We start from the raw sequence: 18,213 nt of genomic DNA on the forward strand, positions 1-18,213 counted from the left end.
TTACCAGCTTCATGGAAGTAAAGTGGAATATATTACATTGCACATAAAGTCATCAGCAATGACACTAATTGCAAGTGTGATGCTAGCCCTATAATTGTATGTCATTTTTCCTAAATCAACTTACCATATTATGGAAAACAGAAGAACAGTAATTACATACATAAATGGATGTATGAAGTGTACACTACACAGGATGATACATAGAGTCATCAACAAATCTTAAATACATGAATACCTTAAATACATGATTCTAATCTCTGCAATATTTAAAAATTCTTCTGTCATTTACAATAAATGTTAGTATATTCTACTAGGTTTCCATGACTGTAGAATAATTTAAATTCAGGTACACAAAGATAGAGTTTTAGAATAGTTTAATTACAAACATATAGAACACCATTCGATAATACAGTCCATTGAGAAAACACATTCATCCCATTGAAATGCATGGTTCCCTTCCATATTCCTCCAAATGAAAGCCTTTGTCATAGAAAATCATACAGGTATCTAACAATATCAAAGTTCACAGTCCTAAAAAACAAAAAAAAAACAAAAAAAAAAAAGAAGTGTGAAAAGAAAAAAGTCAAGATAGCATCATAGCAAAATTACTACTTAAAGAAAAAAAGAAAAAAGTACTAAATTGAATTTGTATAGTCCAAAGTGGCAACAATTGCAACATGACAAAACACATTTTTAATAAAGCTGTAAACCATTTATTCTGAAGGTTGAACTTAATAGTGTGGAAGGAGAAGTTCACCGTTCGTAACATGCTACAGATGCAGCCCCCCGACCCCAATTGTGTCAGTGAACAGGGAATCTTCTCCCCCCACTCACTATCACAATTTAAAAAACATGTAGACTTGTGTGGCTCTGCCCACCCCGCTATATCATTCGTTCACAGAGTTCAGTGAATGAGAGAACTACAAGTACCAACATCACTGGGGCTGTTGGCTTGTAGTTCTCAACGAAGGACCAGGGTCGCTGTTGAGGTAGATCAGTGATGCTTCCTGTAAGTGTGTAACTGCTGGCCTGTATGAAGTACGAGCAGACAGCTTACACCGACAGCCTGCAAGAGCCCTGCATTGCACCCGTTATACATTGATCATATGTGCAATGCTTTACAGGCTCCTAGTAAACAAAAATAAATGCACATTTTTTTTACCTGCAAAAAGATGTGCATTTCTTTCTTTTTACAAAACATGAACTTATTCTTTAAAAAAGGAAACTATAACAGGTTTTGATCACTTGGCTTACAGGTTTATAGATTTACCATTCAGATCACATTTCAAAGCTTCTATAAAACCCTTACAAACATAAATACAGAGTGCTTCTTTGACAGCTTTCCAAAATGTCCATAACAAGAGAGGGAGTCCATCAACTATATGTTTATGACAGATGGACATAAATAGCAAGTTATCAAATTACACAGACTATTCACAACACAGTAATACATGCCTCAGCAGAAGTGCAGGAGTGCAGCGGTGGGTGCCGTAGCTGCTGTCTGAATACAAGTGATAAACATGCAATTTACAACATTTCATATTTATCCTGTCATTTTCCCCACATTTACCAAGGATATAACAAAGGTAAAATGTTCAAAATACTTATGTCCTTTTTCCAAGGTATGTTTTCCGTGTGTTTATGCAGATGGTTCTTAGCATATATATTCCTAAACCTAAGTGCAATCGGTTTTCACAAGTTTGAACACAAGAGGCAGTGTGGGTGCAATAACTTCCACCTACCTAAAGTGTTTTTTTAAATCAGAACCAACATCTAAAATTAATAACATACATGTCCTGCAATAAAAATAAAAAAACAAACAAAAAAAAACCCTGCTCGTCTGCTCACAATCTTCTGTAGATTGTACACTCAGCTGAGAGGTGCCTGTGCACTGGGACGTCTGCACTTCTGCCCATGTGCAGGGTAATGTCATCCCTCATCGGCCAATCAAGATGGCCAAAGACCAGCACCTGGAAGAACCCGGGAAGTCAGACCGTTGAAGCAGAAGTATTGTGGATTATGTTTTTCTTTAACTGTATTACACTAACTGCTATCTATATGAAAGCAGTATTAAGCCCAAAAACAAAAATTGAATATGTTGCAGTTTACCTATTGCTAAATGTGGTGGCTGCAGTCCTTTTTTTTTTTGCCTTTAATTTTTACCTTGCGATCCAGCCAGTAACAAATTTCTTGTCATAGGGTGTCTTTGCCCTGGATAGAGAAGCATGAACGGAGACACCTTTGTACAGCAGTATTGTCAATCTGGAGAGAGGGTAGTGTACGATGCACTACTAGATATATATGAACTTTACCAACAACTTAAGGCCTCTTGCACACTGCACCTTGAAAAAGCTTAGTACAGCTTTTTTTTTTTTACTGAGCTAAAATACAGGCCATTAATTGTAATGTGCCTGTGCACACAGGCGCGTAAACAAGAGCTATGCATTCTTCAGAGAAAAAAAAAAAAAAAAGTAAGCATTTTTGATCAGTAATTTACGCTCCACGTGCACAAAATGCCCATGCACATATTGTGCAAAACAAAAAATGCAAGAATACGTTTGAGTGCGTGCGGATTTGCGGGAAATCGTGTGAAAATTGCTGAAATGCATATGCACAAAATGCATGCAAATATATACAAAAACTTGCACGCGATACAGGAGTATCGTGTGCAAAAGGCCTAAAGCTCAACTTCAGCTGCAGTTGGGGGGGGGTGCTTTATAAAAAAAAAAAAAAAAAAAAAAAAAAAAAAAATCACACAGTTCAACCACTTTTTAGCACCCTCTAAACTATAGTGTAAGGTTAATTTTACGTAAGAGTCTACATTTAGAAATCTGTTGTATATAGTATTTTTTTTTACTGTATGTATTCAGTCTTTACGTTTGTTTTTAAACAAAATGTAATGCATGACAAAAGGATTCCTAAAGCCCTATGGTTTTGCTAACACAGCAAAACCAATGGCTGATTGCTTTACAACTACCTTTATCTAATTAAAACCCCAGATTGAGCCGTCTAATAAGGCATTTTTCCCCTTTTTTTCAGGCTTAAACAGTTCTAGAAACATGAATCTTTCAGTGCTTCAGCAACACTACAATTCTAAAATCTTCAAAAGAGACTAGCGCGCCACCTTCTGGCTATAACAGAAGAATGCACGTCATGAATATGCAATGTATTTCATAGTTATCTGACCAAAATAAACATTACATTTTTTTAGTCCAGAACATAAAAAAACAGAAAACATGCAACAAAATATATTTAATTTAAAGGCTTCTTTTGAAAAGCTGCCTCCACACAGAGTTATCACACATTACCATAGATTTTTTCCTTGGACCCACACTAGGTAATATTTATTCATCATGTTACATGTACTGTTAGGGACATACCTACCTTGCTACAGCTCTAATAAAATCCAGCGATACAGTACATTTGTATTTTGGTCCATCCAGCTGATCATCATGACCCACCAGGGTTAACAGCTGAAGTGTCACAAGAGAGGAGATCTAGTAACAAAATTAATAAAAATAACAGTAATAATCTAAGAACACTATTTTACATATAATGTAGTACATGTAACAGCACAAGCATACAGATTAACATATTCACAGATAATGTAACAGCTCTATTCATTTTCTGCTGCTTTGCTGTTTAGCATTTCCATTTGAACAGCTGTGACACCACAGGCAGCTCAGATGTAGTTTACACACATGTTCAAACAACTGTTAAACACAGATGTTTAGTAACCACACATTGATTGACAGCATACCTGGGAGAAGATGTTTGCAGTTGGAGCAACCCTACTGTCCACTACACTGTACAGAATGGCCAAAAGCCTATCCAGAGGAAAGGGCTTGGGACCAAGAAGATGGTTGCTGGTCTAAAGAGAAAACAAATACATGATTATGGAATATAAGTGCAGGAAATGCAGACTAAATATTTAAGCTCTGCATAATCATCAAGAAGCATCTACCAAACGTCCAAGCGGTTAGTCAAACAAATCAGATAATAAATACATTTTATAGTATATATATATATATATATATATATATATATATATATATATACACACACACACACATACATATATATATACATACACACATTCTCTCCTAAACTACGCCTCTGAAGAAAGGAAGTTTTTCCAGAAACGTCAGGTTAATGGAGGAAAATTGTATAATCATATATTCACTTTTGAATCTGTAAAGAATGTATTATGCATCTTTGCACAGATGCTTTGTATAGATTATCATGTTTTTTTTATACATGCCTTTTTTCAATAAATATTTTTATGATATAGATTGTCTGGTAAAAGTCCCACTGTACTACCAGGGGGGTACTGTTGTCCCTGTTTAGGGACTTTTTTTACAATGAATTTTGGGATGTTGGCAACATTGTTTGAGAACTTAGTGTTTCTCTTTGTGGTTCACCTTTATATATTTTTTAGAAATATACACACACATATATTTGTCTTTATGGACCTTGCTTTGTGCAAAGCTCAATATTGAACCCTATGGACTAAGACTGGGATGCCATTAAAAATCATGTGCGTGATCATACTTTTGACAACATGGTGCAAATATGGTGTGTGTATGTATATTATATATATATATATATATATATATATATATATATATATATATATATATATATATATATAATCATGGAATATGGCTGGAAATTTGGCATACATACATGGTTAATCTAGTTGAAAAAATAGACAACACTATCCAGTTATACCCAAAAACAAACACAGGGAAGAAGACCAAAGCACATATAGAAAACCACCATTTACACAATCCTATACACAGTTTATCCACAGCAAGGAGAAAATAACAAAAACAAAGCATGGTCCAATTGGCTTCAGCAGGGGAAAATAATTCCTTTTGCGAACTGGTGCCCAAAGCTGAACTTCATATTCCAAATGAGGTCTTACAAAGATTTGTACAGGGACAAAATGAAATCTCTCTACCTGCAGTCCATGTCTCTCTTAATACAAGAAAGTATTTTGTTTGCTTTGCAAACCTCAGCTTCTATTATTAAGCTTATGATCTACCAGAACACCCAGATGCTTCTCCACCATTGATTCCCCCTAGTATGCAACATGCATGTATATGTTTAGCCCCCAAGTGCATTACTTTACATTTATCAACATTAAAGTGGACTTCAAGGCTAAAATCCAACTAGGTCTGGACTTCCGTCCTACCTCACCACGGCAAGGTACGTCACTTCTGCAATTGCTTCGGGCCCTCCTCCATTCTCCCGCTGCCTTCTGGGACCCTGTGTGGGTCCCAGAAGACAGGTCCATTCAGAAAGTGCAGCACGACTTGTGCATGCACCATGCACAGTAAGAAACCGGCTGTGAAGCCTGAAGGCTTTACGGACGGTTTCCCTTACTTTCTTGCAATGCTGGCGACTGAATCCGATGGACGGATGGGCTTGGGTGCCAACATCTAATAAGTGTCCTTATATTAAAAATATATTCCTTAATTTTTTTTTATTTTTTTTTATTTTACACAAGCTGGAACTCCGCTTTTAACCTCATTTGCCACATAGTTGCCCAATTAAACAGTGCATTGAGATCGGCTTGTAAGTTGGAGACATCCTGTAAGGATGTTATTTCACTGCATAGTTTGGTGTCATCTGCAAACACTGAAATAGTACTTTTAATCCCAGACCCTATATCATTTATGAATATATTAAACAGTAAGGTTCCCAACACTGAACCTTGGGGTACATCACTAACACAACAGCCTTAGACCATTTAGAGTATGAATCATTAATCGCGGTTCTCTGAATTTCAAAAACAAATCTGAGGAAATACACCCTAGCAAAAGATACTTATAATTAAAGTCTATGAAAACCCTAAACAAGAACTTCCCCCACCTGCTCCCCTTTGGTCGGTTTAATATGCCATTGATAACTGCATTGTTATATATGTTCAATTAGTGCAAAAATACCTATTGACCCCGCTAGAAATTAGGCAATTAAATTTCCTGTGCTGCAATATTATCAGATATACCAAGGAGAATGTACTAATACTGGACAGAATCTGAGCAGCTGTGCATGGCAAGCAATCAATGAGCTGCTATCTTCAGCTTGTTCAGGTAAAGTGGAACTCCTGCTTTAACCACTTAAGCCCCGGACCAATTGGACTAAGCCCCTTTTTGCAATTCAGCACTGCGTCGCTTTAACTATCAATTGAGAGGTCGTGCGACGTGGCTCCCAAACTATTTTCCCACAAATGGAGCTTTCTTTTGGTGGTATTTGATCACCTCTGCGGTTTTTATTTTTTTGCGCTATAAACAAAAATAGAGCGACGATTTTGAAAAAAATGCAATTTTTTTTACTTTTTGCCATAATAAATATCCCCAAAAAATATATAAAAAAACTTTTTTTCCTCAGTTTAGGCGGATACGTATTCTACATATTTTTGGTAAAAAAAAAAAACGCAATTAGCGACTATTGATTGGTTTGCGCAAAAGTTATAGCATTTACAAAATAGGGGATAGTTTTATAGCATTTTTATAAAAAAAATAAAAATTTCACTAGTAATGGTGACGATCAGCGATTTTTATTGTGACTTCTACATTATGGCGGACACAGACATTTTTGGGACCACTGTCATTTATACAGCAATCAGTGCTATTTAAATGCACCGATTCCTGTATAAATGACACTGGCATTGAAGGAGTTAACCACTAGGGGGTGAGGAGGGGTTATGTATGACGTTATGTGTGTTTTTTATTGTAGGGGGCGTGGCCTGGCATGTGACGTCACTGATCGTCTTTCCCTATATCAGGGAACAGACGATCGGTGACAGCCACAGTAGGAAGCACGGGGAGAGGTTTGTTTACACAGACCTCTCCTCGTTCTTCAGCTCTGTGACCCGATCGCGGGACACCAGCGGCGATCGGGTCCGCTGGTCCTGCGGCCAGGTAGCTCTGGACCGGGTCAGGAGCATGCCACCGGCGGAGCACCCCCGACCCACGGCTGGGCACTTAAAGAGCAACGTATCGGTACGTGCTTGTGCCCAGCCGTGCCATTCTGCCGACGTATATGCGCAGGAGGCGATCCTTAAGTGGTTAAGGACTCCTGACCCCGATATGTCACATTTGGCATGTCATTTTTTTTTTGGGGTGGGGGAGCGGGTAGCTAGTTTTCACAGGTACCCAGCTCCCACTTCCACTCGGGCCACCTAGGCGACTCGAGAAATGTTTTCCTCTCCCCCTCCCTCCCCACAGGCAAGATTGCCCGGCCATTCAGCTGTCACAGCCGGGTGCCCACACTAGTGATGACGGTGCCGGAGAGAGGCAGGGGGAGAGAACCAAGGCTTCAGGCGGCTGCATTGATGGATCGTGGGACAGGTTAGTTGTGTTTATTAAAAGTCAGCAGCTACACTTTTTGTAGCAAGGGAAAGGAAGAAAGCACCAAACCGGCATAGATTAAATTGAATACCATATAGAACAAAGAACACACAAGCAGGTGAGGGGGAGAGAGAGGATGACAGTCAGCAGTTGATTGTAATGAGCTGGGAGCTGTGTGGTAGTCCTTGGTGGAGAAGAAAGCCGGCTGTAGTGGGGAGCAAGATTAGCCTGGAGTCTGTGCAGGGAGACTGGCGTCAGGCTGCCCTGTGGGGCCTTGATGGTTTATCCAGAAAATCAGATGTCTGCCAAAAGACGATGTGGCCAGCTGGAGTAGTGAGAGGAGCTGTCAGTCCAACCACTGTGTGAGCCAATCAGGACGTGTTTCAGAAGCTTAACCAAGCTTAATCATGTCTTCATCAGCCTTATTGTGCTACACTATGCCGGTATGGCACTTTCGTCCCTTCCTATTTTACAGATTGTGGCTTTCCAACCCACAAATGAAATGGTTATGACACTTTTTTGTAGCTGCTGACTTAATAAACACAGAAAACGGCTGGAACTCTACTTTAAGCTTTGAAAGTGAAAGCTAGATAGAAGCTGACTGGATTCCAATGGCAGCTGATCCAGATCCTGGCTGCTTGACTTTTGATAAATTCTGCTCACTGCTTTCAGTTGACTACAAAGTAACTCCTCCCTATGATACGGAAATGAGGAGGGGGAGGTGTTCTATAGACATTTCCTGGAGGGCAACACTGCTCCTCCATGGATCTTGTCAATGACACTTGTGGACTTTTTTTTTTTTAAATAAGCTTACAATGTAATAAAGCTGCTAAGAAAAAAGCAAAAACAAATGCAAGCATCAATAAAAATACAAAAATGCCAAATGATTATTAAACAAAATTCCCTTTCACCCCCCCCCCCCCCCCACACACACACACACACACACACACACACACCAATATAGCTGACCACTTAACACCAACTCTAGAAAGAAGTGCTTATATACAATTGCCCAAATAAAATCTCACAGCTGTTTTAAAGAAATAACTACATTAACCTCGGCGTTATACAAAAAAAAAAAAACAGTCTCCCAAAAGAATGAATGTTGCTTCCTTTACCTGCAGACAGTGCTGTGCATATTGAAAATATATCAACTACAGCAGTAATTGGAGGTAAAAAAAAAACATCCTGGACATAAAAGGAAACTTTAATTCACAAAGCTCCCTTCCTTCATCCCTTCAGAGAGAAGCCGTGACTGATAAGCCAGCAAGGGGTTGTTTTGGTCATTGGGTATATCAGGGAAGTTGATTTGCACATTAGGAAAGTTGGCAGATCTCAGCAGGAACCATAATTACCACAGTATAATTTGTCCATGCTTATAAAATTGTCATGCAAATATACATTGCTTTTTGCATGGTTCTACAGTTCTTCTCTGGCACACTTAATGTGACTAAGATATACTGACCATGGGCATTCACCCCTCACGTCCCTCTACCTTTTTTTTTGCTGAGGAATGTAATGTAGGTCCAGTACCTGCTGTCTCCCTTCTCAAAGGGATGATCAACATACAACTTCAAGACAGAATTGTGTAAGCACCTTTGATCACTGTCCCATAACAAGAGCTTAGCAATTCTCCTAATGCCCTACAAAGGCCTCCAATGTACCCAAGCACACAATGCTCGGGGGCAGAGTACATGAGGCATGCATCTCATCCAGGTGTGGCTAGGAAATGAAACGAGCACACATACCTACATTGAGGTCTGAGACGATATTTGTGATAACGCAGCCCATCATTATACCAAGTACTACTGACAGAACAGACACAAGGCCTACAATGGGTACATTTCATTCATTTTTTTTTCTCTACAGTTTAACTATTTGAATAGTGTTATCAAAAAAGAATAAAAAGCTTCAAGGCCTTTTCTCACTTTTCTGTTTACCTATAGTAAAAAGGAATTTATTTTGCTGCACACAAAAAATAAATAAAACACATTGCAAGAAGCAATCCCCTTTATTTGCAATGTGCAGTGTGCCAAAAAAAGTTTTCAAAGAAACTGAGCGTGCCGATTTTATAACAAAAAAATGTCAATTTCACACTCAATCACGAAAAGGATTTTTTATAAAGTAAATGCTGTAAACTACTTTAGTAATGAGAAATTAACATCCTGCACTCTCACGCCTCAGATCAGCCTCAATTCCTGCAAGTCCACACCTAGAATCAGCCCCAATACATGCACCTTCACAGCTCAGATCACTGTCCCCCCTGCAAATCTGTTTCTCCACTGTAACCCCCTGCTCATCTGCCCCACCAATACACCTCCTTTCACATGTGCCCCACTGCTCTACCCCCTGCTCTTCTGCCCCACCACTGAACCCCCCTGCACATCTGCCCTACCACTGTACCACCCTGTGCTCTTCCGTCCCATAACTGTACCCCCCTGCTCTTCTGTCCCAAGGCTTAACCCCCTTTCTTATCTCTTCCACCACTGTACCTCCATGCACATCTGCCCCACTGCTGTACCCTCCTGCTCATCTGCTCCATCGCTGTACCCTCTTCTCATCTATGATATGCAGTGGTCAAAGGAAGCAGAGATGAGCCACATCTACCTGTCCTGGCACATTCATCCTGCTGATCCACCTCTCGCATCCAGCCCAGGTGCTTATATGTGATGTATGTCATGTCACATACAAGCATCTGGAATGGCTGCGCAATGATGAGCTCAGGTCAGGGGCATTTTCTGAAAGAAGTGGGCATGTGTGCAGGAACATAAGTTGGGCACCCGCAGCTGAGAAAAAGTGGATGGGTGCAATTTTCATTGTGCTGAATACTGGTTGTGGCTTAAAAGGGACACAGAGTGCAGGGGTTCTGTAGTAGGTGACGCAAAGGTTCAGAAATAATTTCAACAAAGTTCCCAGAAGCTCAACAGTAATTTCACAAACTGTCACCTGATGGTGGTTTTCTCAATCACAGTGAAATCCCTTCTTTCGGAGATTGGTAGTGGCAACCAAGCAAGTCATCTTCCTCCAGATGGTGGACAGGGCTAGCAGGACTGTGATTGGCTTTAGCAGTGGCAAAGAGAGTCCTCTTCCTCCTGGAAACTGGGACCCCCCACCCCTAGCAGAACTACACCCAATCTCTTCCCCATCACAAAAGCGGACGATCGCAGCTACAGCAAAGTTAGAGTACTAAATAATGTGCGGGGGCACAGTGCCTCCCCCTCAGTGCAGGTGCGGTGTGAGGAATTCTGAAATTGGAATGCATTAGTGTCTCCCTGACACTTCCGTGTGCTGCTGATGGGGAGGGAGTTGAGTGCTGGCAAAAGAAGCCTGGCATGCTGCTTGTGGCACCCAGTGCCGGGGGTTGCCTACCTCTGAGCTAGAGCATCCATGTTTTTTAAGTCATAGGACGTTCTGTATTTTGAGTCTTTATGCATGTTAAGCATGCTCACTGGAATGAATGGGAAGTGCAGTTTTGTTGCATCTGAACCAGCAAAAAACAACGTTTTGAAAAATATGTCTCTCACTTTGCATAATGAATGGCTAAAAAGTTAATCATGAAGAGGTGCATAGGGGCCCCGATAGATGGCAATCAAGCTTAAACTCTCTTAATGTACATTGCCTATTTTTAATCCTTATTCTGCTAGCATTAGTAAATACATAGAAGGGTATAGAATAACTTGTTTTAAACTTTTTGTTACATTTCTTCAGTCACTTCCCAGGTTCCAGGCCAGGCAAAATGATGTCATACATCCCAGAAGTCTTATGCCGCGTACACACAGTCAGAGAATCCGTCGGAATGCGTCTTATCGGACGGTGTCGTCAGATAATCCGACTGTCTGTGGTATGCATTGGACTGATTCCGTCCGAATCTCCGTCGGACCCAATTTTACAACATGTTGGAAATATTTCCCGACCAACTGACCTAATCCGATCATGTGTAGCGAATTTTGATCGGACCAAGTGCCACGCATGCTCAGATCAAATTCCTACATCAAAGCTATTGGCTACTAGCCTGAATGTAGTCCCATCGTAACGAAATTACGTCACCGCGTTCTTGGCAACCGCTAAATCAGACAACTTGGCCCAACCATGTGTATGCAACAGTTTCGGACACAATCCGTCGGACAAAATCCGACGGATTTGGTTGGCAAAATCTCCGACCGTGTGTACGTGGGCTTAGAGAGACAAGGGGTTTGCTCAGCTAAGCATGCTCCTGCCTGCATGCCTGAACTAAGGGCACATGGATTCCTGGTTGTAAAAGGCCATATGAATCATCTGCCCTTACTCGAGCCAGAAATGCTAGGGGGGTATTTTTCAAAGTAATTTCTCAGCAGAATAAAGCATGGAGACATGGATGAATGAGCTTGCAAAGGATATTAAAAATGAATTAAATAGCATTTTCACATTGTGGTGCTCAGATGCAGTTTAGCTCTGCTTCAATATGATCAGGAAACCCTTGCACACTGCTGTATAGTTGAACATGTTTACAATATGCGCAAAACAAGAATCCCAATTCACTTGGTACAGGAGAAGTGTTTACAGGGCTCATAAAAAATAAAAATAAAAAAGAATGAAATAGCCTAGTGCCCAAAAATGGTGACACAACAGGTAAAGATATGTAGAAGATCAATGTTAACAGAAATATTCTTGAAGAAAATTAACAGATTGTAGCAATATTTATTGACGTAGGTATGAAATGTTTAAATTAACAAAAAAGTTACACTTGACCAGCACGTAATGCAGAGGTTTTGCTTTATATGAACAAAGGTATCAAAGGAAGTAGATATATGGGAGGGAATACATGGAAAGGGTCAGTTTGGGGGGAGAGAAATGGGGAACAGGCAAGGCACCATGGGGTGAGGGGATAGAAGGATAAGGGGGATGGGAAGGGCTAGTGGCTGGCCCTGGGTTGGTTTCTCCATTGGCATGTCATGGAACAACACAGTTTGACCCTGGCAAGAAATAGAAATTTGTTTTCCCTGGGGGATAGGGCTTGTAGTCCCACTTGGTACAGCTAGTATGTATTCAGCCAAAAATGTAAACTGAAGCCAGTAAAAATGTGTTCGCTTGAAAGCGTCTAGTTGCAGTGAGGTCTTCTGTGTTCATTACATCATTTACTCTGACAGACCCTGTGCCCTGTTCCACTAAAGGAACCTCTGATATCACCGACTGGGAAAATAGATGATCCAGAGCCAGAAAGAGTGACTTATTTTTCTCTGGATCCTTGGAAACATTTTTCCCTTAGCAAAAACGAGGAGACGGAAACTCTCAGAACTTCTTCCTTAATGGTAAAAGAGAGCTTTTCCCATTAGAGATACTTTGGATGTATTTATCTAGATCGTCTCTAAATAGCCGCTCACCATGAAAGGGAAAACTGGCTAAGAGCTTTTTACACGGTGCTTCGGCTGACCAATTTTTCAGCCACAGAACTCTGCGAGAATGCACTAGTCCAAGCATAAGCCATGAGGCTTAAATGATAGAATCTTTCATAGCATCTACTGTGAAACAGTGCGTCTGATATATCAGCCCATTGCTGGGCCTGCTGATCAAGATGAATTTTAACTACTTTCTGACCGCCGGCAGTCAAATGACGGCCAGGCGGCGCACCTACTGTAGCAGGACGTGCCGGCCTCCCGTTTAAACAGGGAATGCGCGCGATCGTGCGCGCGCATCCCCGTTTCTTCGGTGGCGGCGTGTCACGGAGACACCACTCACCACCGAAGGGGGTGAACAGCCATTGGTTATGGCTGTTTACCACGTGATCGGCTGTGATGAAGTCACGACCGATCACAGATGGTCACACCCCCACTGTGCACAGCGTATGCACGCGATCGCGCTGCGCGTGCATGTCGGTGGTGGTGTGTTCCCCGGGAACACTGCTCCTCACCGATGCTGGTAAACAGCCATTGGCCAGCTGTTGCTTGAAGCTACAAAACGCTAGAGGGGAAAAAATCTATTATTCTCAATAGGGATGGTTCACATCCCCACTCCATGTCGCCTGAAGCCGAACGCCTGAAGCTCAAACAAGTTCCGGACTCTTTTTTGTCGCACGAATCGAGCAGATTTGAGCATTTTTCTTCTTTTAACATTGGTGACCATTTGCCCTGCACAAAATTGCGGCAAATTGCGGTAAAAAACGCTTGAAAACGCTACACTCAGGTGTGGATGTAGCCTTAGTGTACCTTCTGGAAAGACAACCAGCTAAAAGATGGCCTAAACATCCTGATTTTGGATGGGACAAGAAGATAAACAGAAAAATTCAATATACTAACAACTTACAAAGCCATCCACAACCCCCAGCTACATCACTAAACTGGTCACAAAATATCAACCAAATCATACACTTCGATCCTCCCAAGACCTCCTGCTCTCTAGCTTCCTTGTCACCTCCTCCCATGCTCTCCTCCAAGACTTCTCCCGAGCCTCTCCCAACCTATGGAACTCCCTATACCAATCTGTCCAGCTATCTTCTACTCGGTCTACTTTTAGGCGATCCCTGAAAATCCTTCTCTTGTTATTCTGATACAAGAATTGCCCACTTGACATGGCTGTAGCAGAAAACACACACACAGAAATGACAGATTCAACCTGCACAAGTGAAAAAGCGTAGTGGTCAGAACGTATGCACATGATTACAGAGGTCTAGGGTTTGCAACCGCACAGGTTTTCATGCTACCAAATTTTCTCCAATATATTACGCGAGACCAACAGGTAGGAAGTAAGAACAAGATGGGATTGGCTAGCTTTAGCATACATTTTATTAAGTCTGAATGGATTACAATTTGTCATCATGATTAAATGTGCCATAAGGAACTAAATGATTACTAGTAATAAGTCATTACCTTTTCATGTTTTTTTAGAAAGTCTGTTTTCTTAATTTTTCCATGATGCTTCAAAGAAAGAAAAAAAAACAGTTAATTTATGCTATTTGGTATTAGAGTGAGGAGCAACACACAAAAAGAAAAAAACATGTTTCAAGGTTATCAGCCTTCTCTTGGTTTCACTACCCAATGAGTCACTGACATGAAACAGTAAAGTGTGACAAGTGTAAACTCCCATATGCTTGTTCTAGGCCATGTAGTCACTAGCTAGGGAAGTCACGAAGATGTTCGTACACATTACAAAAAAAAAAAACACAGAGGGCAGCTACATTTCTTTCCTCACAAAAGAAAATGGCATGAATGCAATAAATCTGCTGTTTAAAGCAATTGTAAAGGCAGGTGGCTTTTTTTTTTTATCTTAATGCATTCTATGCATTAAGATAAAAAAACCTTCTGTGTGCAGCACACTCCCTCACACTTACTTGAGCCCATATTGATCCAACGATGTTGCACAAGAGACTTGGCTGCATTGGACTCCTCTCCTCATTGGCTCCTGCTGCTGTCAAAGTCAGTAAGTCAATGAGAAGGGGGTGGGCCCTAGCCACGGCTCCTTGTCTGAATACACAGGGAGCTGCAGCTTGGCTCGGGTGCCCCCATAGAAAGCGGCTTGGTGGGGGGGGGGGGGGACTCGACAGGAGGGAGGGGCCAGGAGCACTGACGAGGGACCCAACAAGAGAAGGATCCGGGCTGCTCTGTGCAAAACCATTACACAGACCAGGTAAGTATAGCACATTTGTTATTTTTAAGCAAAAAAAAAAAAAAAAGACTTTCGCATCGCTTTAAGTGTTAGTGCCGGTTCACACTACCGCGACTTGTCATGCGGCTAAGCCGCCTGACAAGTCGCGCTCCGTTCTGTACTACGGAACCGTTCTAATAGGAGCGACTCAAGTCGCTCCGACTTAGAAAAAGGTTCCTGTAGTATTTTCGGGGCGACTTCAGGCGACTTGCATTGACTTCTATACAGAAGTCATTTTGCAAGTCGCCGCTGAAATCGTGTGCAGGTCGCGTCTGTGAGACGCGCTGCAAGTCACGTCGCCCCTGTGTGAACGGGCACTTATTTAAAGCTTGCTAAACTAGATGTGTACATGAAAGCAGCTATACCTTTTCATTTGCATACAGATTCTGCTTAACTGATGTTGCACAATATTTGAATTTCTCACTTTAATACATGTCTATTAGGACTAACTGAAAAAAGAAGACTGAGGTAGATTATTCTACGATTTCAAAAGTCAAACATCAAGTGTACTCACATTTTAACTGGTAGCTACTATAGAGTAGGGATATGCAATTAGCTGACCTCCAGCTGTTGCAAAACTACAAGTCCCATCATGCCTCTGCCTCTGGGTGTCATGCTTGTGCCTGTCAGTCTTGCTATGCCTCATGGGACTTGTAGTTCTGTAACAGCTGGAGGTCCACTAATTGCATATCCCTACTATAGAGCATTGCGCTGCTTTGCAGAATTAAATATAGCTGGCTAAGGCAGGCATTCAAACTGCAGAAAAAGGAGGCGAAAAGGTATGATTAACCATTTTTATGGTGCCTTCTAGTACTATTTGAGTAGGTAGAGGTGTATCTATATTACTGTTGCGGCACAGATGTTTAGTAGGAAGCAAAACTACCATTGCTTATAAAATCAAGTCAAACAGTGCCTCTAGTGGCCAAAATAGAATTAACAGGCTCTGATTATGTCACAGAGCAGTTTTATCCTCTGCAGAAAGTGCTGTTTAAATGTTATAGCCATAACCTTCCACAGACAGCTGATACTAGTAGAAGTGCAGCTGCATTAATTTTCCCCAGAACTTGGTGAATGTGGTGAAGCTCTGCTGTTTTCCATTATGCAATCATATGCAAGAACAATTCTTTTTCCCCTTGCACCTGATTGGGTATTCTTTACAAAGTGAAGCTTCACCACATTCATTAAGCTCTGAGGAAACAAAGTATAACTTCACTTGCAAAGCACAGTCTTTTTGCCTTTAGTACATCAGCCCTGACGTGTCTTCAGAGAGTATGTTTGGCATTACTATTGCAGCAATGACCTTAAAGAGGAAGTTAACCCTGATGAGTTTACTTCCTCTTTCATTCCCTGTAAAGGCAAAGCATAATGGACTACTATGCATCGCACCTGACACAGGAGCCAGCGAAGTCACCGCTGTCCCCTGTAGTTCAGAGCGTCCATCTTCTTGGTGGGTCTCGCTGCTCTGGCGCTGTGATTCGTCGGAGGAGCGATGACGTCACTCCCGCGCATGCGCACGGGAGCCGAGACTCGCGGCATTGCCGTCATCGACGATGCCCCGCTCAGTGCGCCGCTGTCTACGGTGCATGCGCCGTAGATAGCGGTGCCCGTCTTCGGGCAAATATCTCCTAAACCGCATAGGTTTGGGAGATATTTCTTGGACCTACAGGTAAGCCTTAATCTAGGCTTACCTGTAGGTCAAAGTGGTTTGTAAGGGTTTACAACCACTTTAAAGCAATTTTTGGAGGTGCCTTTCATGCTTGCCCCTGTGAGGGAGAGGCTATGACTACACAGGGAAACCATTCATTTAGGTGCTTTGTGGGAGCTTTGGGTAGTGCTGAAGAGGCATCTAAAGCCTGATAGACAGGTTTGACTTGGGTACAATCAGCCTGTCCATAGATGGATTGAATCTCAGCCAGTCCCTGCTGAACCAGCTGAGATTCAATTCATCTATGGACAGGCTGATTGTACCCAAGTCAAACCTGTCTATCAGTTTTTTTTACATGCAATTACTGCTGGCAGCTATGGCCACTAGCAATAGTCATTGTGTTCTGCTGGCCAGGAAAGCTTCCCACCGACAGAACACAACAGCACTGTGCGAGGCATTCCCCCATCAACGCTGAGAGTGTTGGAGGAATCAAACCGTTTTCTTTCCTTCCACCTAAATCAAATCATGTATGGGCTGCCTAAGGTTGTCCGCTATTAAAGTATTTAATTAAACTTTGATTGAAAGGTTAATGGAAATAGTTTTTCTCATGCTTCTACAGATTTCCTTATTTGATAAAATGTTTTTACTGTAGAGATGTCTTAGCAGTTATCCTCTACAAGGTCTCGATTGGCTGTTTCAAGTGTGCATTTGTATGGCTAGATATTTGGAGGAATATCACTGAAAAGCATGTATCACAGAGATAATTCTCAAAGGACAATCTGGTTTCCAGAGAACAATTAGCTGTGAACAAAAAATCTCTGCCTCCATTTGTAGAATCCCTATAAATGACTAGGAGTGCACGGGAACAGATGATACAGGATAACAGGTCATTAGAATCTCACTGCTTTGTTCTCCAGATTATGTGTGCATACGGAATAAAGCCAGCCATAGACAGAGCGATGCTGTGGTTGCAGAATAAAAAAAAAATATATAAAAAAATAAAAATCGCTTGATAAACCCATCAATACAATCAGTGTTGATAGGGGAATCCCTTCTGTGGAGTCACCGAGTTCTCCCAGCGGGGCAAGCAATAAAAATAATCGCATGTAAAATCTATCAGGCTGATTGATCAACTTGGGTACATTTATCCTGCCGAAACATGGTTCAAATCTCAGCCAGTCCTGCTGAACCAGCTGAGATTCGAACAGTGCATGGCCAGCTTAAGTGCTACAAAAATGGGATCCACTAGGTTACACTCTTCTACACTCCTATCAGCACTGGTTATTACCTGTTTATATCCAACATACCTTGACGAAAAACCTTTTGTCAGTCCTGGCAGGGTTATATGAGGCTAAATATCCAGCAATGAGTAAAAATTTGGAATAATAAGGCAGTTCCACATGAGCATGGGCAGACAGTCCTAAGAGAACGGATCACAAGCATTACTTTTCATTAATCAAACAGATCTATTTGAAGGTGGAGACAAACTAAAGCGATTACAAGGCAGTGTATAAATCCACCCAACACTATTAAAGCAGTAATTGAGCTGAGTTATCTGCACTTTTTTGTTCTCTAAGAGACTCCAATCTACCT

At 41.4% G+C, this 18,213-nt stretch overlaps 1 protein-coding gene across 2 annotated transcripts in view; it reads right to left on the minus strand.

Moving 5' to 3' along the window:
* Positions 1 to 357: 357 nt before the first annotated feature.
* Positions 358 to 18,213, minus strand: part of ORC5 (origin recognition complex subunit 5) — a 108,966-nt gene continuing 91,110 nt past the window's right edge. For both annotated transcript variants that reach the window (XM_077492854.1, XM_077492853.1), the window contains 5 exons: positions 17,928 to 18,040; positions 14,201 to 14,248; positions 3,761 to 3,871; positions 3,385 to 3,497; positions 358 to 531 (listed from right to left, as the gene is read on the minus strand). In XM_077492854.1, coding sequence (XP_077348980.1) covers positions 486 to 531; positions 3,385 to 3,497; positions 3,761 to 3,871; positions 14,201 to 14,248; positions 17,928 to 18,040 — 431 coding nt within the window. In that variant the 3' untranslated portion in view covers positions 358 to 485. The remainder of the gene's footprint in view (positions 532 to 3,384; positions 3,498 to 3,760; positions 3,872 to 14,200; positions 14,249 to 17,927; positions 18,041 to 18,213) is intronic.

The sequence above is a fragment of the Lithobates pipiens genome, unplaced genomic scaffold (assembly GCF_037356315.1).
Source record: "Lithobates pipiens isolate NorthernLeopardFrog02 unplaced genomic scaffold, aLitPip1_a1.2 Scaffold_19, whole genome shotgun sequence".
Classification (NCBI taxonomy): Eukaryota; Metazoa; Chordata; class Amphibia; order Anura; family Ranidae; genus Lithobates; species Lithobates pipiens.